Raw genomic sequence first — 23,028 nt, 5'->3', positions numbered from 1 at the left:
ATGAATTCCTCCCAGTTCTGGATAATCAGGTACTTGTGCTCTGGGGGGGTTTAAAATATTTATCACTCAAGTCCGAAAATATTCCCATTAGCCTTCAGAGCATAAGATAATATTAGAAATCACAATCTTCAAATTACTTGAACTAGAATTTGAATTTAGAACAGGCAGACTGACAGAAAGACACTGCTGAGGGGAGCAGCGGGTGAGACAGGAGAGGTTTGCTGCGCCATGTGGGTAGCTCCCTGGCCAGCCAGGGATTGAACTCGTACTGCAGAGGCTGCAGATTACTTCACAGTGCTGTGTTTAACTCCTTGCACCACCAGGGAGGCCCTGAAAATTAAGTATTTCAAGGCAAGTGTAAAGGGATGGGAAGTGGGTTGTATTCAAAGAAGCTGAACTAGATAGTATAAGAAATGATAGTCAGGGCCTCCCTGGTAGCGCAAGGGGTTAAGCACCGCACTATGAAGCAATCAACAGCCACTGCAGCACAAGTTCGATCCCCGGGCAGCCAGGGAACAACCCACATGGCGCAGGAGACCTCTCCTGTCTCGCTTGCTGCTCACTCAGCAGTGTATTTCAGTCAGTCTGCCTGTTCTGCTCCCCACTCTATCTCTGGTGGATCCTTTCACCCTCCGCATCTCTGGCCTGTACCCCAGATCTTGCTGCATAAATAAATAAATCTTAAAAAAAAAAAAAAGAAAGAAATGATAGTTAATGTGAGAAAGCAAAACACCAGCTTACTGGAAAATTTTAAGAGCCTTGCCTGGAAGGCCAAACTGGTTGATAAGATTTGCTGCCATGTTTGTGGGATTCTCAATATGACTTATTCAGAGGAAATTTGAAAAGAGGCCAGATATAGTTAAGAAAATAGGTTAGAAGAAATACCAAGCAAGGCTGGTATTGTGACACAATATTTGATCATTTTATTTTGAAGCATTTCAAATCTGATCTTGAGAAAGTCTGATTTTGATAACTTGTTTAGCCTCAGAGACATGTACAAAACAATTAAAAAACAATCTCCATACAATTTCTTCCTTTTAAAAAAAAAGTCATATTTTATTTATTTATGCATACAAGAGCTGGGGTATAGGTCAGAGCTGTGGGGGAAGAAGGTGGTGAGGGTGGTGAAAGGATTCACCAGAGACAGAGTAGGGAGCAGAATAGGCAGATTGACTGCTGAGGGGAGCAGTGGGAGAGGTCTGCTGCACCATGTGGGTCAGCTCCCTGGCTGGGGATCAAACTCATGTTGCAGTGCTTGCCAGTAGCTTCATAGTGCTGAGACTTAACCCCTTGCACCATCAGGGAGGCCCCCATCCAGTTTCTTTTACCCAAGAAACTCTCTTGGAAACCCGGAATCTTATCTTACATGGACAGCAAATGTTATAGGGCATCATTATCTTGAATGGCACATTGTAGGTAAAATAAATTTTTAGTTTGATTCCCAGGTCTTAAAATACCACTTTTAAAAGGTGGGAAATACCGAGAAAATGCCATTTGATCACCTTATCCCCAAGAATATTTACAGAGTTACCCCCAACCCCAGTCTTCTCTTTGATATCTAATAAGGAGGGTCAGAAATTGAAAACTACTGAACTAGAGGAGTAGGCTTCAAATTTGGTCTTCATAGCACATTCACTTCTCAGTTTTTTTCTGATGACATTACTAATTCTCAAACCTTAAGTATCTTCTATTATGTCACCTTCAAAATAAAGAGACTATAGGAAAATATTTCAGATTATCAAAAAATTTTATAGTAGTTATCTCTGCAACTTATTTCTAATCATATTCCTGGTCTGTTTGCATCATGGCAAAAACAACAAAAAAAAGTAATGCATAGTTCTACTTGGAGGCAATATTGCAATTAATTGAAAACTAATAAAAATATTGCTTAAAATAAATGGGAACAGTTAATTACAATTACAAAGGGAAAAAAAGGAAGAGTAGAAATAAAACATTCTTTGTTAGATATAATTGATATATACCATGGTACTAGTTTTATATATACAGCATAGTTATTTGATATGCATATATATGTATATATATATATATATAGTGAAATTACTACCATAAGTTTCATTAATATCCATATCATCCCACATACTGAACAATTTTTCTTCTGTGATAAGAACTTCCATGATTTATTCTTTTGCAACTTTCAAATATAAAAATAAGTCCTGGGAATGTGATGGACAGTGTGGTGGCTGTAGTTAACAATACTGTGTTGTGTATTAGTAATACACTACTGATAGTAAGATTTTTATCTCAGTCAAGTTTTTGTTTTAAGATGCTTTATATTGATCTACATAATGGTCTTAGAAAAGATTAAAAAAAGAAAAAAATTTTTGTTGTTACCTTACTATTGCCTCCTGAAGGACTTGATTCCACTGATGTTGTCATTTTAGACTTTGTTTAAAATGAATGATAAAATTATTGATATTTTTCATATAGGGTCCTAGATGATCAAATACCCTCTTAATAAAAAAAAATGTGCATGGTAGGGATGATATTTTTCATCATTCTTTGAAGGAAAGAAAGACCTTTCAAACACAGACCAACCAGAACATTTGAATAAAATCATCCCAATATTTATGACATCATAAATCAGGTAAAATGATGAATCCTTCAACAACTGAATATGCTTAATGCACTAAATATTCCAGAAGTACAGAAAGGGGCCTTTTCATATTTTTTCTCCTGAGAGGAAAACTAAGAGGTTTCAATTGTATGAAGACCTTCCACCATGACCTTCAAAGGTGAGGGAGGATATTTTATGCAAAGGGGAAAATCAAATGGAAAGGCTCAGAAAAAGAGATGGTTCTAGCTGGAATGACAGAGTGAAGGTGGATCTCCTTAACTGATATCAGAAGGAAGGAATTTTTGTACCCATGGAGAGATAGTTGAAGTTTACATAGGTTATGTCAATACAGAATTTAACTATCTTTCATTTGAAAGATAGTTAAATAGTTAATAGTTAATGGAATATATTATAGGTGCGTGTTTACACTTACAAAGTTCTAAAGAACTACAAATGTGAGTTTGGCTAAGCTAATTTTTCATAGAGATGATTTTCCCAATTTATATAAGGAATATATTTCTTGCCTAGCTATTATCCCTCTGGGTTTATTGTGCCACAGTGAATAACAACTAAACTGCTAACATCAGTTGTTTTTAAAAGATACTTAATTTTAAGGAAGTATCATTAGTCTCATTTTAAATTTCTTGAAAAAAAAGCAATATCCTCTGAACATTCTACTTCTAATCTTTTAAAATAGCTTATGGAAGAAATTTCTCTAGAAAAGATTAAAGTTTTAGCTTTGAAATAAGTCAACTCATTTATAAAATTAAGCTAAGTGCACATGAGATCTCATTTTCCTTTTCCTTTTTTATTTTTTTTAAAGATTTATTTATTTATTTATACAAGCAATGGGTACAGTCAAAAGCGCGGGACGGTGAGAGAATTCACCAGAGACAGATCAGGGAACAGAACAGGCATACCATTCTTTCAAAATACACTGCTGAGGGGAGCAGCGGGCACGGCAGGAGAGGTCTGTGAGCCATGTGGGACCTTCGCTGGTGGCCAGGGATTGAACCGGTGCTGCAGAGGCTGCAGGCAGCTTCGCAGCCCAGCTCTCAACTGCTGCACCACCAGGGGAGGCCCCTTTTCCTTTTTTAAACCTAAATCTAAATATCTTAGCAGATTTTTGATCCACAGTTTAGACATTATTGATTTTTAAATTCAAGGAATGAAAATCTGATTCTATTAAAATTTAATGTGCATCCTAATCTATATGTTGCGAAGTTGCTATTTAAATTATGTTACTTTTTAAGTATGCACTATAAATATCCTGTTCTTAATATATTTCCTGTAAATGCAGAATGAATTTCTTTCCAGTAAATATTTTATCTCTTGGGTGATTCTTTTAAATGGTAAGTACATTAAGTTCTAGTAAACCTATCTATTACTATTTGGCCAAAGGATAAAATATACATAGAACTTAGATTGAGAAATCATGATAAATTGAATCTGAATTTTGTGTCATGACATTCGAAAATTTCCACAAACATGATCTTTTCCTTTGTGACAACTAAATGCAAATGAAATTAGCCAAGTATTTGAAGCCATCCATGAATTTAAGAGGTTGCAAGAGATTTTTTTTTTTTTAAGTATGAAATCCTTTGACTTAAAAGACGTCAAAAATCTTGAAGAGGGTTTGTTTAAAAAATAATGTCTAACTATCTTCTAACAGGAATATGTCAGATATCCAATAAAAATAGTTATAGAAGATGCCAGGTATTCCAAACTTGAATATCATTTAAATTAGCATCATCTGTTTTTGTTTTTGTTTTTGTTTTTTCAGTGTTAAAGTTAGAATAGGTACTACAAATTCTTGTGTATGAAGTTTCCTGCAAAGGTCATTATAGGTGATCCTTTCCCCCACATATTCTAGGAGACTTTGAGTGGAGATAAACTGTACCATGAATTAAAGAACGCAAATCCGATTCTTTGGCTACCTGCCAAAGATACTAGAGAAAATGATGAATGACAAATACGTTATGGAGGATTCCTCCCCCTTAAAGCTGGCAAGGATTCTAATTTTTAGGACTGTCGTCACTACAAAAAGAATATTCTTTCATTTTAAGTTCCTGATGGAAATATTGTCTATGTTGAAGCAGCACAGCCTCCTTTTTATTGGTGTTCTTCTCTTTCTCATAGTCCATCATTATTTCCAGTAAAATAATTCTTAATTTCACTTATCTGTGAAAATGAAACAATAAGTTTCATTGGTACATATCTTAAAATAACCCTAAATTTAATTAAGAAAATATATGTTTTACAAACCCTCTTTTAATGATTTTAAATTATTTTTTTTTTTGTAAATCAACTATCATTTAAGGGTTCTATATTACATATATTTCTACTTTATAAAATTCCTGTGGTGCTATTGATTTAGTGAAATTGGGCATCCATACTAAGGATTTTAGTGGATGAAAAGTAACAGAATCTGAAATAACCTTGATATGCCAGCAGAATTTTATAAAATGACATTTATTAACAGTGAGGTAGGGATGAGTTTCAGTTTTTTCTTTTTCTTTTTTTTTTAAAGATTTATTTATTTATTTAACAAGCACTGGGTACAGTCAGAAGCGCGGGAGGGTGAGAGAATTCACCAGAGCCAGAGCGGGGAACAGAACAGGCAGACTGACGAAATACACTGCTGAGGGGAGCAACAGGTGTGGCAGGAGAGGTCTGCGCACCATGTGGGACCCTCGCCTGCGGCCGGGGATTGAACCAACGCTGCAGAGGCCGCGGGTAGCTTCGCAGCCCAGCGCTCAACCACTGCACCATCAGGGGAGGCCCTCAGTTTTTTCTTTTGAAGATTTTTATTATTTATACAAGCATTGGGGTACAGGCCAGAGGGACAAGAGGGTGAGAGAATTCACCAGAGACAGAGCAGGGAGCAGAACAGGCAGAAGGACTGAAGTACACTGTTGAGGGGAGCAGCGGGCGAGACAGAAGAGGTCTGCCGCTCCATGTGGGAATCTCCTTGGCTGGCCTGGAATCAAACTGGCGCTGCAGAAGCTGTGGATGTCTTCACAGTGCTGTGCTCAACCTGCTGCGCCACCGGGGAGGCCCGAGTTTCAGGTTTTATATGTGAATATAAAGAATTAATTCCCAGCTACACAGTAAATGAAACAAAATCTGAAGTCACTCATTTGATATAATTCAGGGTTACCATTTGTCAGTAAATTCAAGAGGGTGTAATAAGTGCAGTATGGATATCTATCATAGGTAGTATTAGTTTGGTATTTGAAATTAACAATGTGATATCTTGCTTTACTTTATACTGGTTAGACTGGTACTTTATACTGGCCACCCTCACAAAGGAATAAGATTTATTTACGTATACAAGAACTGGGGTACAGGCCAGAGGTGCAGGGGGTAAGAGGATTCACCAAAGACAGTAGGAAACAGAACAGACTGATTGACTGAAATTGCTGCTGAGGGGAGAGCCAGGAGAGGTCGGCTGTGCCATGTGGGTAGCTCCCTGCCTGGAGCTCGAACTCGTGCTTCAGTGGCTACAGGTAGCTTCATAGGTTGCGTCTTAACCCCTTGCTCCGCCAAGGAGTCCCCAGAATAGAGACTGTTCTAATCATTTTTATTAGAGGTTAACTAAGAAACTTATGAAAAAATTCTCTTTTTCATTTAACTAGCAAGAAGCTGTTATATACTAGACTTGGTCAACTAAGAATTGCAGTCTCCCAACAGGTTAACACTATATAAAAAAAAAAAAATCCATTTGATAATGAATTATGAAAGGAACAAGGAGGAACATTTTGTTTTTCTCTCTAGGTATTAAAGCTCCTAAATTCTGTTTGTTCTACAGGAGTCTGAACTTATAGAACTGAGAGAAACCATTGAAATGCTAAAGGCACAGAACTCTGCAGCTCAGGCCGCCATTCAGGGAGCACTGAATGGTCCAGATCACCCTCCTAAAGGTATGTTTAGAACCATTGGCAAATATCATAGCATCTGTTTTGTTATTAATTAGAGGAAATCTACTTTTACTTAATGCATAGTGTTTTAATGAGTAAGTGGGTATTGATAAGATAGAATCCTCAAATTTAAGAATGATTGCTTTCATTATAAAATTCAAATATAAAATAATTTTTAAATTGACCTTAAGGAATTTGCTTCTATAGGTGAACACACGTTTCTCTCAACTTGATTTGGTGAAAGTGGGGATATGGAGGCTGGTTAACATACATATCTGACTTCCAGCAAAACAAACCCAGCAAGAAGTATGAAAGTCAGTATCTATATGCAAAAATAATCAGTAGGGTGAAATACAAGTAGTGGGTATGGGAAAGCAGTTCATTCCTAGTGAGGGTAATAAAAAAGGTGTGCTCTCTGTAGGGAATTTGAAAAGCAATAAGAAATAAACTAAAAGTCGGTCAGCTTTTTATTGTGACTATGATAACATAATCCTCTCTGCCCCTACTCTACCTCTTTGTTTGCCACTGAAGAAATGCTCTGTATTAAAGCTCTGTGTTATTTTCCCCTTATATATGTTATACTTATTCATGTTCTGTCTTTTCAGTAGCATTTCATATGCATAACTCTTTACCAATTTAAAAAGTCTTTCCTAAATGTCCTATCATCTCTCTTTTCATTTCAAGATCTATCTCGACAATCTTTGTGGAGTTTTTCAGTGTCTTCAGCTGCCATTTAACCTTCAGTTCATTGGAGTGTAGCTTTTCTTCCCATCACTCCACCAAAACTGTTTTCAGTAGAATCAATAATGACTTACATGGCACTAAATCCTGCATTACAGTTAGAATTCTATTGTATTTGACATGGAAACAGAATTTGATACTGATGTCCATTCCATCTTGAAGCACTCTTTTTTTTTAATTTTTTTTAAAGATTATTTTTATTTATACAAGCACTGGGTACAGTCAGAACTGCGGGAGGGTGAGAGAATTCACCAGAGACAGATCAGGGAACAGAACAGGCAGACCATTCTGATGAAGTACACTGCTGAGGGGAGCAGCGGGGGCAGCAGGAGAGGTCTGGCGCCATGTAGGACCCTCGCCAGCCGCTGGGGATCGAACGGGCACTGCAAAGTCTACGGGCAACTTCGCAGCCCAGCGCTCAACTGCTGCACCACCAGGAGAGGCCCTCTTTTTTTTTTTTCAATGCTCATTCTTAGGTTTTCTTCTGCTCCTTTGTATTCTCTTTCAAAATTTATTTTGTAAGGTTTGCTTGCTTGTGTCAATTTGTTACATGTTGGTACTTATTAAAACCCAGTCCTAGGTTTTGATATTTTTATGTGATTCTCTTCTTATCTAAAATTCTGTAAAAACTTATCTGGTACTCTGGTTGTGACTACCATTTGTGTGTTGGTAACTGTCAAATCTATTTCTGTAAACTAGGTTCATCTCTTGAGTTACAGATCCAGCTACAGAATATCTTTGTTGAAGTATGTCATCTTAAACTCAGCATCTCCAAAATTAATCTAATCTTAACTCTTAAACTTTCTTTGCTTTCACTGCCCCTTGCCTCAGTAAATGGCACCGCTATTTTGTCACAGAACCTCAGTGTAGGTGTTACTGATAATTCCTCTTCTAACTCCATTAACCAGGCCCTATTAATTCTACTCCTTGGATGTCTCTTGAATCTGTCCTTTTTTCTCTGATCCTACTATCACCATTACTCTCTCACCCTAAAACTGTGACCATAGACTCCTGAATAGTTTTCTCCTATTCATCTTAACCACTTTGCACCATTCTTCATCTTGAAACCAGAGCAGTGGTATACCAACTTGTATCTAAGGTATCCCATTGCCTTGCGGATGAAGTGGAAACCCTTTATCTTGACCTATTTCCCGGCCCCCCCAATTCATTCTTTGAAAATATACCTCTTGATTGCCGATATATGCCAGACACTCTTCTAGAGTGTTTATCTTTCCCTTTTGTCACATCACATACTTCAACTACTCTGAATTTCATCCAGTTCTTCAAAAGTTCTTAATATATTCTATTTATTCTATTTGGAACAATTTGTCCTCTTTGTTCAGCATAAAAACATCTTGAAAACCTGAAATATGCCTCCTTGATAGTAAAGGAGTCCTCTTGTGATATGTTTCTAGAAATAACTATACTTCCTGTATCAAAATTTTTGTTATAATTTGGTGCCTTAAAGTCTGCCTTTCATGATCCATGATAAAGGTTTTTTTTTTTTTAATCCTAAAGTCAATGATGATGCCTTGCACATAGAAGGGGCTTACTTAAATTTCGTAGACAAGAATAATATATATTTAATACTTGGATTTAAATTTTAGATGAAAAATTATACAAAGTGAAATATTATTAAGTTAAAAGACAAACTAATTCTCTTGGGGCTACTTCTTTTAAGAATTTAGAAACTTTCTTTGTGGGGGATTTGATTTATATGCCACATGGAAAATTACTGCATATTTAAAGCTTATCTTAGAGCCATAATAAAGCAGCTTATGTTCTAAATCTTCATGTCATAAATGGGTCCAGAAGGGATTTTTAAAGGCTTAATCCTTTCACGCAGTACAAATCACTGAAGTAAAACTTTCTGGAAATATCCCTTTTATGTTAGGCAATAGGTAACTTAGTATATCTACTGGTATTGAAAAATAGGAATTCCTTTGCTCATAAATATGGGAGGGATGCCCAAAATGAATAAAATGATAACAACTAAATTCAAGTTGTTAAAAAAGTAAAAAAGATAAGTTTCCAAGATTTAAAACTAATAAAAAGTTATAAAGCATAACTGTTAACACAGTATTTAGATTGTTTCTGTAATATTAAAACTTAATGATAAATTTACTGAACATAAACTCATCTTTATTATATTGACTATTGATAGTACCTGGAGAAAATAAAGAGCCAATTGGACTAATTATATATCTTTTCATCATTATTAAGGTGATTAGGTAGCTACAAATTTGTTTTCTGAAATCATATTGAAATTTGGTTTTTGAAACCTTTGAAATATTTATGACAGGTAAATATTTAGCATATAATCTTAAAATAATTAGTTGGAAGATAGCAACACATTTGTAGATAGGTGAAACCATAGCAAACTCACATATATTTTATTAATATAGCCTTCAGTTTTCTCTGTATTTACACATAAATTTTATTAGCAAGGGCTGATAAGTAATAATAATCTAATATAATGCATTTATCCTTTGATTTATAAACATTATTTAAGCACCTCCTATTTACTAGATACTCTATTAGATCTTGAAATACAAAATTCCATTTCAAAATTCTCTGTTTTAAAGGGTTCACAATCCGCTGCAATGAAAGAATTTATGATATATATGTGCACACATAGTATTACCCATTTTATATATGAAATAATTAGAGCAAAAAGACATTGTTTTTGTAAGCTTGAAAGGTAAAGCTGATGGCAGTTTTACCTTTATTTTTCAAAGTGTGCTTTTTTTTTAAGTTACTACCTCTATACATCAACATAGTTTTTCCTTGACCTCTACCAAGTGCAATACGGTATAACATATATTATTTTGCCATCAATAATACATATTTTTAAGAATGTTAGGCAAGCATAGCTGTATTGAACAAATAATAAGAGTAAATTTATTCAGCAAATGCTTATTGATTGCCTACTACATGTCTTACTCTTTGCAAGACCCTGGATATAGTATGGTAAACAAAATAACCATAATATTCTCATATTATGGAGAGTGGGAAATAAATGATTTTTGTGATCAATGGTGCAGCTGAGTGGGCACAACAAAATAGTTGTAAGTTCTAAAATGCCTAAGATTAGGTGCCAGAGAAAGTAAGGATACCAGGGAGCCTGCTGGAAGTCGCTTAGTCAGGAATGCTTTTTCCCAGATGGCAGCATTTTAAGGGGGGTTCAGGAATAGTTATCAAACCATTATAAATATTGAGATAGGAGCATTGTAGAAGGGTCTTGAGATAGAAAATAGATTAGTATCTCAATGAAACCAATAAAAAGAAGATAATGAGCAAAGACGAAAATAAGTAGAACAAGGTAGCAGAGATAAGTACTGACCAGATTTACTAAGTGATTTTAAGCCACACTTAAGAAATGAGTTTTTTTCCTGTTCTTATTAGAATGGAAATGTTTTGAAAAGCATTACATAAGGGAGCGATCATGAAGTTTTTCTTTTAAAAAGATTTGTCGACTTCTTTGTAGAATAGTTTTAAGATTATTAGACAGCTGTTCATGCTGTCTAGGAGGTAAGTGAGGGTGATAATTTTTTTGTTGTTGTTTTTTTTACTTATTTTTATTCTATTTTATTTTTTCTCTAGCTTTTTTTATTGAGACAATATTGTTTTATAATACTTTATATGAGTTAGGTATATAAGTTTATACCTCTTCAGATGTATGTTCCACACCCACCACCAAAATATCCATAGTTTTTTAGCATAGAACATTGGATGTTATTTGTTTGAACTAGGGCAGTGGTGGTACAAAGGGTGGTACAAACTCAAATATATACTTTCAAAATAAGTTTCTCCGATCATTCACATTATTGGTATTCATTTGTTAGAATATTTTTATTTATTTTTTAAAAATTTATTTATTTGTTTATACAAGAACTGGGGTATAGGCCAGATGCATGGGAGGGTGAGAGGATTGACCAGGGACAGAGTGGGGAACAGAACAGGCAGACTGACGAAATGCGCTGCTGAGGGGAGCAGCGGGCATGACAGGAGAGATCTGCTGCGCCATGTGGGACCCTTGCTGGCCGCCGGCTGGGATCAAACCGGTGCTGCAGAGGCTGTGGACAGCTTTGCAGCGCTGCGCTCAACCGCCTGTGCCACCAGGGGAGGCCCTGTTAGAATTTTTTTAATAGCTATATGGTGATATTTGATGTAAGTTCTGTTTTTTGCTTGACTAATTTGCACTGATGATAATTAAATATAGCAATAGAAAGCTCTAAAAGCAGATTTAACCTTAAAATAATTTTATAAATTCTTGGTGTCTCCACTATTGTGCAGTATATTCTAAGGGGGAAATATTTAAATTATAATTTTAATAGCTATATAAGTTTTAATAACTAAACAAAGTAAAATTGTATATATGAAGTAAGTGAAGGTACCTTCAAAAAGTGATTAAATATCAACTCTCATCCTCTTCAAAATATTTTGTGTAACTAAAGAAGCACTTAGTGCTTTTTAGAATTATCAAGAAACTATATTATATGGCAATTAGTTACAGTAGACATTAAAATCAGTTAGGTATCAGGTTGGTTCCACTGTTTTTTAACTATGTGGCTCTAGGAAAATTATGTTTAGTAGTTAAGATCATGTCAGTGATTTCCTTTAAAAATAAAGTTATATACTCTTGGAATAGAGTAAGCACATATTAAAAGCTAACTAATCTTATCTGCTATTGTTATTGTTACTGTTACTACTGTTCAAAGCTATGCTTACACACTAGTGATACTTTGGAAGAATTACATAGGCTCAAATCTGTTTCCTGCTTACTCACCAACCAAGTCTCTCCAGATTCTTTCTGGAGGGGTTTCCCCTCATTGGCTATTTGACATTGGTCCCATTATCTTTGTACTTTAATTTTCCTCATCTGTGAGAAGATGTGCTTAAATGACTTCTAAGATTTTGGCTCTCACATAGCATGATTCTGTGAAATGGAAAGTTAATATATCTGGCTTCAGTTTCTTTATTCAAAGCACAATATTAAAAAGACACAATTAATTCTCATGCAATTATGAGTTTCCATTTACACCATTTGGAATAAATCATTTCAAAGCTCTGTTTTGTTCCAGGTAGTCAATAAAAGTCACTGACATAGCATTTTATATTTGGACAGAACTCAGAATTCATTAAACTACAAATACTACAGACTAGTATGAGATATTGTCATTGAATCTTAATACAGATAACCCAGCTAATTAAAGTAAACATGGTTATACTTTATTAAACTTATAAAACCAAAACTGTATTGAAATGATAGATGCAAAGTCATGTTAACACTTATTAAATGATTTTCTCTTAAGAAGCCTAAAATTATATTTGCTCAGATTAAAAGTCTACATGAGTGAATGTGATACTCTCTATCTGTTGCTAGATCTCCGCATCAGAAGACAGCATTCCTCTGAAAGTGTTTCTAGTATCAACAGTGCCACAAGCCATTCCAGCATTGGCAGTGGTAACGATGCTGACTCCAAGAAAAAGAAAAAGAAGAACTGGGTAAGCCATCACCATTCATCCAAATCTGAAGCTGATTATTGCACATTAATTCAGACTTTCTCCTTTTGGGCTGAGAGATCTGTAGCAGTAGACAAAAGGCTCTTTCAGATGACATGCTGTTCTCATTGCTGAGCTCAGGGTGGCACGGGGCAGAAGAGCCATCATTTTGGAGTTGGAACTAAACTAGGGTTTGAATTGCAGCTATGTCTGGATCTTGGGCAGCTTACTTTACCTTTTGGGAGGCCTAAATTTCTCATCTATGAGAAAACAGAATAATTCATTCTGACTTTACAAAGAAACAGTAAAGAAAATGAAAAGAACATCTGTAAATAAATGGCTTAAAGCAAGGGTTTATTGATGAGATGAGGAAGAAGAAAAAGATGATGATGGTAGAGGTGATGGTGGTGCTAGAAGAGAAGGAATAGAAATGAAGCTCAAAAGAGGGGAAGAAGAAACATAAACCTCCCCACCAATCCCATTAATAGAATTTAGTGTGACTGAAGTTTCACCTCTGAGATATCAACTACATGACAGTTTTATTTTTTTTTTTAACAAGAGAATATAGCAGTATACGGAAATGCACTTTAATAGAATTGTGCCCTAAGTTTGCTGGTGATACAATTTATGATAGTATTAAACGATTGCTGGAGAAACAAAACCTGAGGCAAATATGCAATCACCGCAGTATGTTTAAAAACAATGAAGTCATGGATTTCTTTCAATGCTATGAAACAAAGGCAGACTTTAAATAAGTACAACTTAATGAAATCCAAAAAATAACTATCAGAATTTTATGAGAGTGCCTTCTACAAATAATGAAAACAATCTTTTTGTTTAAAAAATGTTTATGCAGGTAATATTTTAAAATACTGCCTTCATTCCCTTGATTTGTAATTCCAAACTCTTTCATGTTTCTGCAAGGTGAACTCTAGAGGAAGTGAGGTGAATATAAACCGTGGACAATTTGGCATGCATCTCTAAAAAATACCCTGCCTTGGCATGAATGCTATTCATTTGGCAGTAGGCTTTTATACCTTTTAAAAACAGATTACCTTGTATGTCTCTTTTCTTTTGTGTCTTTTCATTTTAATCTCAAACTTTAAAGAGAAGAAGTAAAATCACTTTCTGAATAGAGCTGTAGGGGATGCCGATTCTGGTTTTGAATAGTCTGGGAATTGAAAATTTGAATAGAAAAATCACAATTAATGAAGTGTTAGGTGAATTTGATTTCATTTTGCTTTTTAAGTTTATACTATCAGCAGGACATGACTTGATTGTAGCGCTAAAGTGGCCATTTAAAACAAATTGCCTTGAAGAGAGAGAGGCTTTGGGAGTGGAGATCCCTTCAAGGTACTTAGTTTTAAATGAGTGCTCTGACAGCCATGCCCTTGACCCTGCACTATTTAAAAGCCTTCCATGTTTGTGCTGTGCTGGATTAATACAAGAATAAAACAAAACCACAAAACACAGTATTATTGTTTTAGAGATACTGTGCTGCAGCTGTTAATACTCTGCTTATATATACTGACCCCAGGCAGTGGCTAGGATGGCGCCTGCAAACTAACGTCCCCGAAATGAAACTCTCTGAGTTCAAATAGTTTGGAGAGGTAATTTCTGTCCTTCTTTCAGCTGAGAAGCTCATTCAAACAAGCCTTTGGGAAGAAAAAGTCCACCAAGCCTCCTTCCTCCCATTCGGACATTGAAGAACTTACTGACTCATCCCTTCCAGCTTCCCCCAAGCTGCCCCACAACACTGGTGACTGTGGGTCAGCATCCATGAAGCCCTCACAATCTGCCTCAGCGTAAGTCACTCCCTTTATAGAAAGTGGAACTTTTTTTAAAAAACAACTTTAGGCCAAGTCTCCATTGTGGTCCCTCTGTAATTAGATTGGAAATTCACAGCTGCAATCTCTGACACAGTCATTTCAGATCTCAAATGGCAGAGGGCATTTGTCTCTCTTTTGAGTTTCATATAGTTTTAGCATTTGAATGTTTCTTGATCTCACCTAGACTTTTCTAAATCATCATTCTCACTTCTTTTTACTTGCATTTGTCCATGTATCTGTCTATCTGTGCATTAAATGCAGGTCACCCCTTGTCTGGCCACCAAAGAAACGGCAAAATGGCCCTGTGATCTACAAGCATAGATCCCGGTAAAATGGAGTGTGATGCATGAAAACTGCAGAGTTCCAGGTCCTAACCTAAGCAGTGTTTGCTTTTGCTCTTTCTAAAATCACTCGCATGCGTTTCAACAAAAATTATCTCCTAGTTTTTCTGGTTTCGAAGTAAAACCAACCAAATCCATTTTCCTTAATCACATTAAAAATCCAACTAGAGGTGCTTCCCCTGGTGGTGCAGGTGGTTGAGCACAGCGCTGTGAAGTGGTCCACAGCATCTGCAGCGCCGGTTCGATCCCAGCCGGCCAGTGAGGGTCCCACATGTCGTGGCAGACCTCTCCTGTCTTGCCTGCTGCTCCCCTCAGCAGTGGATTTCATCAGTCTGCCTGTTCTGTTCCCTGCTCTGTCTCTGGTGAATCCTCTCACCCTCCTGCTCATCTGGCCTGTACCCCAGTTCTTGTATAAATAAATAAATAAATCTTAAAAAAAAAGAATCTAGTAATCTTTAAAAAAAAAAATCTAACTAGATCCCAGGATTTGATGTTTACAAGAAGGAATAAAACATTTAGAAGGTAGAAACATGTGTTCTGATAAGATGATTCTCTTTGTTCATGTACTACTTCAATCAAATTTCCTGTTGCCGATGACCATGGCTAGCATAGATCTTTCATATGGAGGGATGCTAAGAGGAATTCAAGAGACCAGGCACCATTCAAGACACTTGTCCAGCCTATAGGATTTTTTCACTAATATAGGAAGGAGGAACATAGCACTATTATTTTGTGATAGTCTTCACATTTAAATTGAAAAGGTATATGTTAATATAAAACAAATTATTTTGACTTATTTCCTACAAAGCTGTCCACAGAACAACAATAAAGATATATTGTATATGACCTGCAAGCAACCCCTGACTAGCCTGCTTGTATGGGTTGAAATGTGTGATTTACTTCATTAGCTGTGCTCTCCTAAATCATCTGAGCCTACCAGGAGGATTATATAACATTCCTTCATTATTTAAATGTCCAAAACTAATCTCTCTGATTTATGTCGTGCAATATTTATATTGAATTTTCGTGGTAACGAAGACAGTGTGATGGCAAATGAGGTTATTCTTTGGACAAATTTACAAAGGAAAAAATCAGTATTTTAAGGATTTGATAGAGTATTGCTTTTAAAAGAATATTTCATATATTGCAAATAGAGATTTAAGTATCTTGAAAAATGGAGAGATGTAGAATGAGATGTAAAAAGCTGTGACTCTTCAGCCCCATAAATATCAACAACAAGGGAATTTTGAGTGGTACTTTATTTTCAGTAATCATAGATTGTTTTGAAACTTCAGTAAATAGAACAAAAATATTAAAAGAAAAAACAGCTATATTTTCATTTTCAAACCTGGGAATGTTTTGACTGTTTGTACAACTCTTCCTCCTTTTCCCTAGGTTTTGCCAGCAACAAATAACTTCTGTACCTGCTGAATAATATTGCAGTACAGCCTTTAAAAGAAGCATTGCTTTCTCCTAATCCTCTGGCTTCCCCCAACCACTGACTTTGTGTATGTTTCCTTCTTCAGGATCTGTGAATGCACAGAGGCTGAGGCAGAGATAATTCTGCAACTGAAGAGCGAGCTCAGAGAAAAGGAATTAAAATTAACAGATATTCGACTAGAGGCCCTCAGCTCTGCTCATCACCTTGACCAGATCCGGGAAGCCATGAATCGGATGCAGGTCAGTGCTGAAGCACCATCAAAGAACAGACAAAAGAGATTAAAAATGCAGCTTATTTTCTTCTCTTGGTTATTATAAGAACAAATCTCACTTTCAAACCTACTGTAGACGCGTATTCTATTTATTCAGTGCTTGCAACTCATTTCTTACTCCCGAATGGAGGATTTTGTCAAATTCAGGGTGGGAAGTAGGAGTGCCAACTGGCCAGTTGCAGTCAAGTGCCATTCAGGACACTTGTATTAGTGATTGGATTCCATCGAGAGCCAAGTTTTTAGAGAAACTACAACCACCTTGCATCTTCACTTCTCCATGATTTACCTTTATGTTGATTTTTGTTCTGTTCTTTTGAAATCTGACTTTCAAATACCTTTATGTATTTTTTATTGAAAAACAAAAGGAATGGGTGAACTACAGAAATTTAACACAAAATTTCTAAATAGCAAAGTAAAAGTGATGTACCATCTGTAAAAGTGAAGCTTTTGTATTTTTGGGAAGCATCTAAAAGCTTCATTCAAAACCAGTCTGTGCTCAGACTGAGTTCTTTTTTTGTTATTGTAAACCGGTAATCACTTGCTGCTACAGAGGACTGAAATATATAAATCTCATTGCTAAGCAGAGTCATCTGCCACTGTGTATATTCATCACAAGGCTTTTGTTGTTTTTATGAGCTTGGTGCCTATTTTCAAGGAACAAAAACTTTTTTCAGATGGTAGCTGGGATTCTGAAGTAATTTTAAATCACCTTATTATATTGTTTGGTTTTGCTCTGTCTTTCAATTCTCTGTGAATTCAGAATATTACAAATGGCTTTGTTGGCTATAAGATTTTAATAATGCTTTTTAAATAAGAAATGTTATAAATACTTTATATTATTCTTCATTCAAATGACACCAAGTCTTGAAAAACTCCTCATATATATGAGATATTCAAAAAAGAATGATAAAAAAAATGCTACTGTTTAGTATGTCTATGAATAGATATATGTGAGAGACAAAGGAAAGGTTAATTTTCCTTCTTGAGAAGGAAATCCTATTTTTATAATGTATATTTGTTGCTGACATATCATTACATGCTTTGTTTAATAAACTAGCTCTGATAAAGGAGTGGTGCTATTTTTCTCAGTCAATTTTTTTTATGTTTTCCACTTTCACAACAGAATGAAATAGAAATACTGAAGGCTGAAAATGACCGACTGAAGGCAGAAACTGGTAACACAGCTAAGCCTGCTCGGCCGCCATCAGAGTCTGCAAGTAGCACTTCCTCCTCGTCCTCCAGGCAATCATTAGGACTTTCTCTAAACAATTTAAACATCACTGAGTCTGTTACCTCAGGTGATTTTGCATTACACCCTCCCTAATACTTAACAGGGCAGGAGGGGGGCACCTGAAACTTGGAGAAACTTAACCAACTCTCATCCAGCTATCCTTAAAATGTTAACCATGTGATTCTCAGAATTAGTCATGTTGTTCTCTTAAAAATTTATTCTACTTACAATTTTCAAAGAACATTCTCATGAAAAAAGTGAGATGTAGGATATACAGTTTTCATGTTGCTTAGTAAAAATTATGTGTGCTTGAGAAATACTTCCTCAATGATTACAAACATGATGAAATAGTAATCTCAGTGGTAATTATTAGTAACCTTGTGTTACTACTACAAATAAACACATGATGTTTTATAGTGTTTAAAAAATACAAAGTCTGTTTAAAGCACATAAGGAGCTATTACTAGATGATCCTACATGATATTGCCGAGAAAGAACACAATGTCACTATGTCATCCAGTCTGCAAGTCTCTTTTCAATGAATAAACACTGGATTCTATTATATTCAGTGGTTTTTAAGTTAGAATAAGGGTACAGTTGTGATTCAATTGCAAATAGAATCATGTGATACAATATTATATTACTATCTAATGAGCTATCAATTATAAAATGTAACTACTCTTAGTGCTTTGAATCATTTTATATATATGTACATTTAATTTTGGACTTTACATGAGGCTCTGTTGGTAATTGCAAAGCACAGCCACCAGATGACGCTTGAACCCAATAATATACATGTTCCTGGGTGAGTTTAGATTCTATTATAGAACTAACAAATTTCAATGCTTGCCTTCAATTACTCTAAAATATAAACGAAGACAAAGGTGAAAATGAAGAAGAGAAATGATACAGCGTGTTAATATTGATGACATTCTCAATAATTGCATTCTTCCTTCTGAAGTCAGAGTTTTAAAAATTCCACTATTATATCACCTTTCATAATGTAAAATAAATGACTCAAATGTAAATATGTCCTTTTCTTGTAAAAGGCATGTTGGAACTAAACGACAAGTAGGAACTCCCTGAAAAATCAGGAAATTGGTATTTGTAACATTGGCACCAGTTAGGGGAGAATACAAATTTTGGAAATCATCATCAGGTAAAATTAATACTAGTAGTCAAGAAATAAACGATGTGAATACTAATCAGTTGGATCATTTGATAAAATAAAATAGATTATATGAAAATATGGTAATAACTTGAATGTTTAAATTATATGTAAAGTGTTATCGTCCATACTAAAAAATGCCAATAGAGAATGAACAAACATTTAAAATTATAGAATACGAGAGTCCTAAGCAATATCCTATAAGCAGCCTTATCAGTGTTGAACTTGCCAAGGAAGTGAATTATGATCACATCAACAGCTTCCTGTCTGTTTCCAGGACTTAGCTTCTAAGGAAAGACAAGGGCTTCATGGCAGTATTTCATTGCCTATTACATGATTTTGTTTTATCCCTTGGAACTATGATAAGGTTTGAAGAAGACAGGCATGGTACTGAAGGTAGCTTAGAAAGAACAGCCAAATAAAAATGAAAAGAAACTCATAAGGATACATGTGAAATTAAAAAAAAAAATCTGCTTTGTAATTTCTGTGTTCATTAGACTGAACACACTGATAACCTAATTGAGAATTTGGGGCAAGATTTTTGGGAGAGCAACCTCTTTGTCAAAAATATGCCCTTTAATTCATGTCATCATTTAGTGTTAGTTCTATATCATTTTATTTCCTTAACTTTCTAAAATAGTGGTACTATATCTGAACTAATAAATTAAATAACATTACGAGGATAAAATTTTAATTGCCTTCACTCATGTTTAAAAATTCATAATTGGAAACCAAAAGTGTTTTTATAAAAACTGTAATACACTATTAAGAGGTAGAAAAAGCACAAAGACATGGGAAGATATGCCATCTTTATGAATGGAGACAATTACTATAGTCAAAATGACCATTCTATCAAAGTGATACACAGATTCAATGCAATTTCTATCAAAACTCCAGTGATATTTTCCAAGGAAACAGAATAGACGCTCTCAATTTTACCTGAAATCACAAAAGTTCATGAATAACTAAAGGAATTCCTCTAACTCATTTTTTTTTATTGGTATAATCTTAAGACATACTTTTTACTCCTTCTTTTGCAAAATTGCACATTTTAACTATTAAAGTAATAGAAATAACTTCATTTTCAGAAGGTATTTGATTAAAATGCTGTTTCTATGAAGAACAGTTACAGCCCTTGTCTCTATAAATTTATAGTTAGAGCAGCTGAGTCCTCTTGTCATCAGGCACATGTGCTTTTCAGCATATCTGTTTCCTTTATCAGTAGAACATTGTCTTCATGTAAACATGATTCTGTGATCACATCATTGTCAAAGGAAGTATATATCTGGGACAGAGTGCCTTAAAATTTTATAAATTGGACATTGGTCTTCTATCTTGAAAATTAATCTTGTATCGTATTTCAGTTTCATGCTTTAAAGGCTGACTAGTTTTGTCATAACTTGTAATTGATTACTAGAAATACTATTTTTATTTTTAAATTGTAAGCATAAAGATTATTGGAGAATAATAACTAACATACTTCTGTAGGAAAGTATAATGCCATGGTCAAAATTCAAAAACAGTACCTAATAATTATGTACATATGAGATAAGTAGTAATATAGCTGGATATGCCAAATGCTTGAAAATAATTTCAGTTGACAGTTGATCTCAGCACCTTTGCATTCATAAATTACATGGTTGTCAAGCTTGGATATTTTAGACTGGATAGAAAAATCATATTGCTTTCTAGTTTTCCACAGTTATAAAGGTAGCTGAATATTACTCAGGTAGTACTCAGACCTGTGTATAATAGAAAAAGAAACTCCTCATTTCCTCTTCTAAAGGCAATGACCCTCCGTACACTTGGGTGAAAATCTTTGGAAGCAGAAATAACTTCTTAGATTGAAATTTTAACCCAATTTCAGGAATTCATCTTCTTGAAAGCTAGGATTTTCAAACCAGTTAGCTAGGATGGGAAGCAGAAAGGCTAAGTATTGCCATTGAAAGATATAAAGCTATGAGGGAGAAAATAATGACAATAAACAAATCTGAGCTAATGTGACTCTATTGTGTATATGTCTGTCTGTCCCTTTTAAAATTTGGTAGATATTTTGCTAGATGATGCTGCTGATGCTACTGGGCATAAGGATGGCCGCAGTGTGAAAATTATAGTCTCCATAAGCAAGGGCTACGGTCAAGCAAAGGTATTTCAACTTGATTTCTTTATTACTAAGAAAATAAGAATGATCATGAATTGAATGTATTTTATATTTGGACATCTATTTTGAAAAGTATATATCAGCAGGATTTGTCTTGACATTAGTTTAATCTGTTATAGAAGTATGAAAATGGGGACTTGAAAGAAATGATGTCATCATATGGGTGGAAATATGTGTTGATATGCGATGTTCATCCACTGGATATAATATTGGCTGTCAGCCACTCTTGTTTTTAAAACTTTAAAAAATATTGCTTTCTCATCAATTCCAAAGAGCACCTGCACCCCTATGTTTATAGCAGCACTGTTTACAATAGCTAAGCTTTGGAAATAGCCCAAATGCCCAAAAATAGATGACTGGATCAAGAAGATGTGGTACATATACACCATGGAATATTACTCAGCATTCAAAAAAGATAAACACATGCAATTTGCAGCAACATGGATGGCGCTGGAAGGGATCATGCTCAGCGAAATAAGCCAGAAAGAAAAAGAAAAATACCGGATGGTCTCACTCATAGCAGGAATCTAGAAAACTTAAATAAGGGACCAGGAAAATGAATAACTATAGAAAGTGAAAATCAAAATCAACAAAAAACTATGAAACTGAGACACTCTATGGGGGGTGGGGAGGGGAGGGATTGGGGTCAAAATAAGGGGATTGCAATTGTATGGGGAATATAAAAATAAAATTTATTTAAAAAAATAAAAAATAAAATGAGAAAAAATAAAACAAGAAAGAATAATTTTAAAAAAGTATTGCTTTCTCTGATATAAACATCTCCTATGATGCATTCGTTCAGTGTCACCTGCATAATACAGGTAATTTATGATGTGTAGTAGCATGGCTGGAGCTTTCACTAAGATCTTTATACAAAGAAACTGTATATGAATATATGTCCTTAATGTTGCTCGTGTAGATCATTTTTTAAGCATATAACCATTTATGAATCTATCTCAGTTTTTCTGGAATCAAATATTTCTTCAAATGGGCAATTTATCACCACTTCTTAAATCAAAAAAAAAAAGTTATTTTAAGCAAAATGTTTAGTTTAATGGCCAAGAATACAAATTTGCAAATATCTAGTATTTTTTCTATCAAACAGAAAAACATAATCATTTTATGGTCCTAAAATAATTGAAGTATTTCAGTTTGAAAAAGGAAATAAGCGCTTGTGAAATTTCACACTGAAGAAATAGTCCAAGAATTCCAATGTATGAATTTCTGCTTGAGCTGCAGATTTGTGCCTGATTTCCCCAAGTGGGCCTTTATGTGAGAGCCTTTAATATTCTTAGTGAAGCTTAAACTATCTCTAATTTAAAAGCAGCTGCTTAGAAAACTGGAAAAAAAAGTTTTCTTTTTCAAAATGTCCTATAAGACTGTCCTTTTCCAAAATATTTCTTTCTAAAAGATACTGAAAGCAGTTCTCTTAGTTTATTGGTTTGCCCTATCAAAAATCATAGTTTGGGTGGCTTAAACAACAAACATTTACTTTATTGATGAAATCCAAGATAAGGTGTTGGCTGATTTGATTCCTGGAGAGGTCTCTCCTTAGTTTGCACTTAGCTACTTCCATTATGTCCTTACTTGACCTTTTTCTCTGTGTGTGTCCATGAGAAAGAGACACTTTTCTTTTTCTCTCCTCCTATTTATGATCCCACTAATTCTGTGATAATAACCCCACTCTAATGACCTATTTAACTATGAATACCTCCTAAAGGTAGCACTTCCAAATACCATCACATTGGGGATTATGATTTTAACACATGAATCCATGGGAATGTTCAATTGATAATAGCAGTAAAAATAGCAATGGTTTTGCTGTGAATTGCTAAACTTTTTTTG

The 23,028-nt window shown here is 34.9% G+C and overlaps 1 protein-coding gene across 6 annotated transcripts in view; it reads left to right on the top strand.

The window, feature by feature from the left end:
• Nucleotides 1–23,028, top strand: part of NAV3 (neuron navigator 3) — a 295,341-nt gene that overhangs the window by 249,704 nt on the left and 22,609 nt on the right. For 4 of the 6 annotated variants that reach the window (XM_054696193.1, XM_054696194.1, XM_054696192.1 and 1 more), the window contains 7 exons: nt 6,387–6,498; nt 12,623–12,744; nt 13,666–13,686; nt 14,374–14,546; nt 16,438–16,591; nt 17,747–17,921; nt 21,071–21,168. In XM_054696193.1, coding sequence (XP_054552168.1) covers nt 6,387–6,498; nt 12,623–12,744; nt 13,666–13,686; nt 14,374–14,546; nt 16,438–16,591; nt 17,747–17,921; nt 21,071–21,168 — 855 coding nt within the window. The remainder of the gene's footprint in view (nt 1–6,386; nt 6,499–12,622; nt 12,745–13,665; nt 13,687–14,373; nt 14,547–16,437; nt 16,592–17,746; nt 17,922–21,070; nt 21,169–23,028) is intronic. The other 2 variants (XM_054696195.1, XM_037513940.2) reach the window with 1 other exon arrangement.

Source organism: Talpa occidentalis, unplaced genomic scaffold (assembly GCF_014898055.3).
Source record: "Talpa occidentalis isolate TD23 unplaced genomic scaffold, MPIMG_talOcc4v2.1 talOcc4.16, whole genome shotgun sequence".
NCBI classification, from domain to species: Eukaryota; Metazoa; Chordata; class Mammalia; order Eulipotyphla; family Talpidae; genus Talpa; species Talpa occidentalis.
This window is presented reverse-complemented; position numbering and strand designations above follow the sequence as displayed.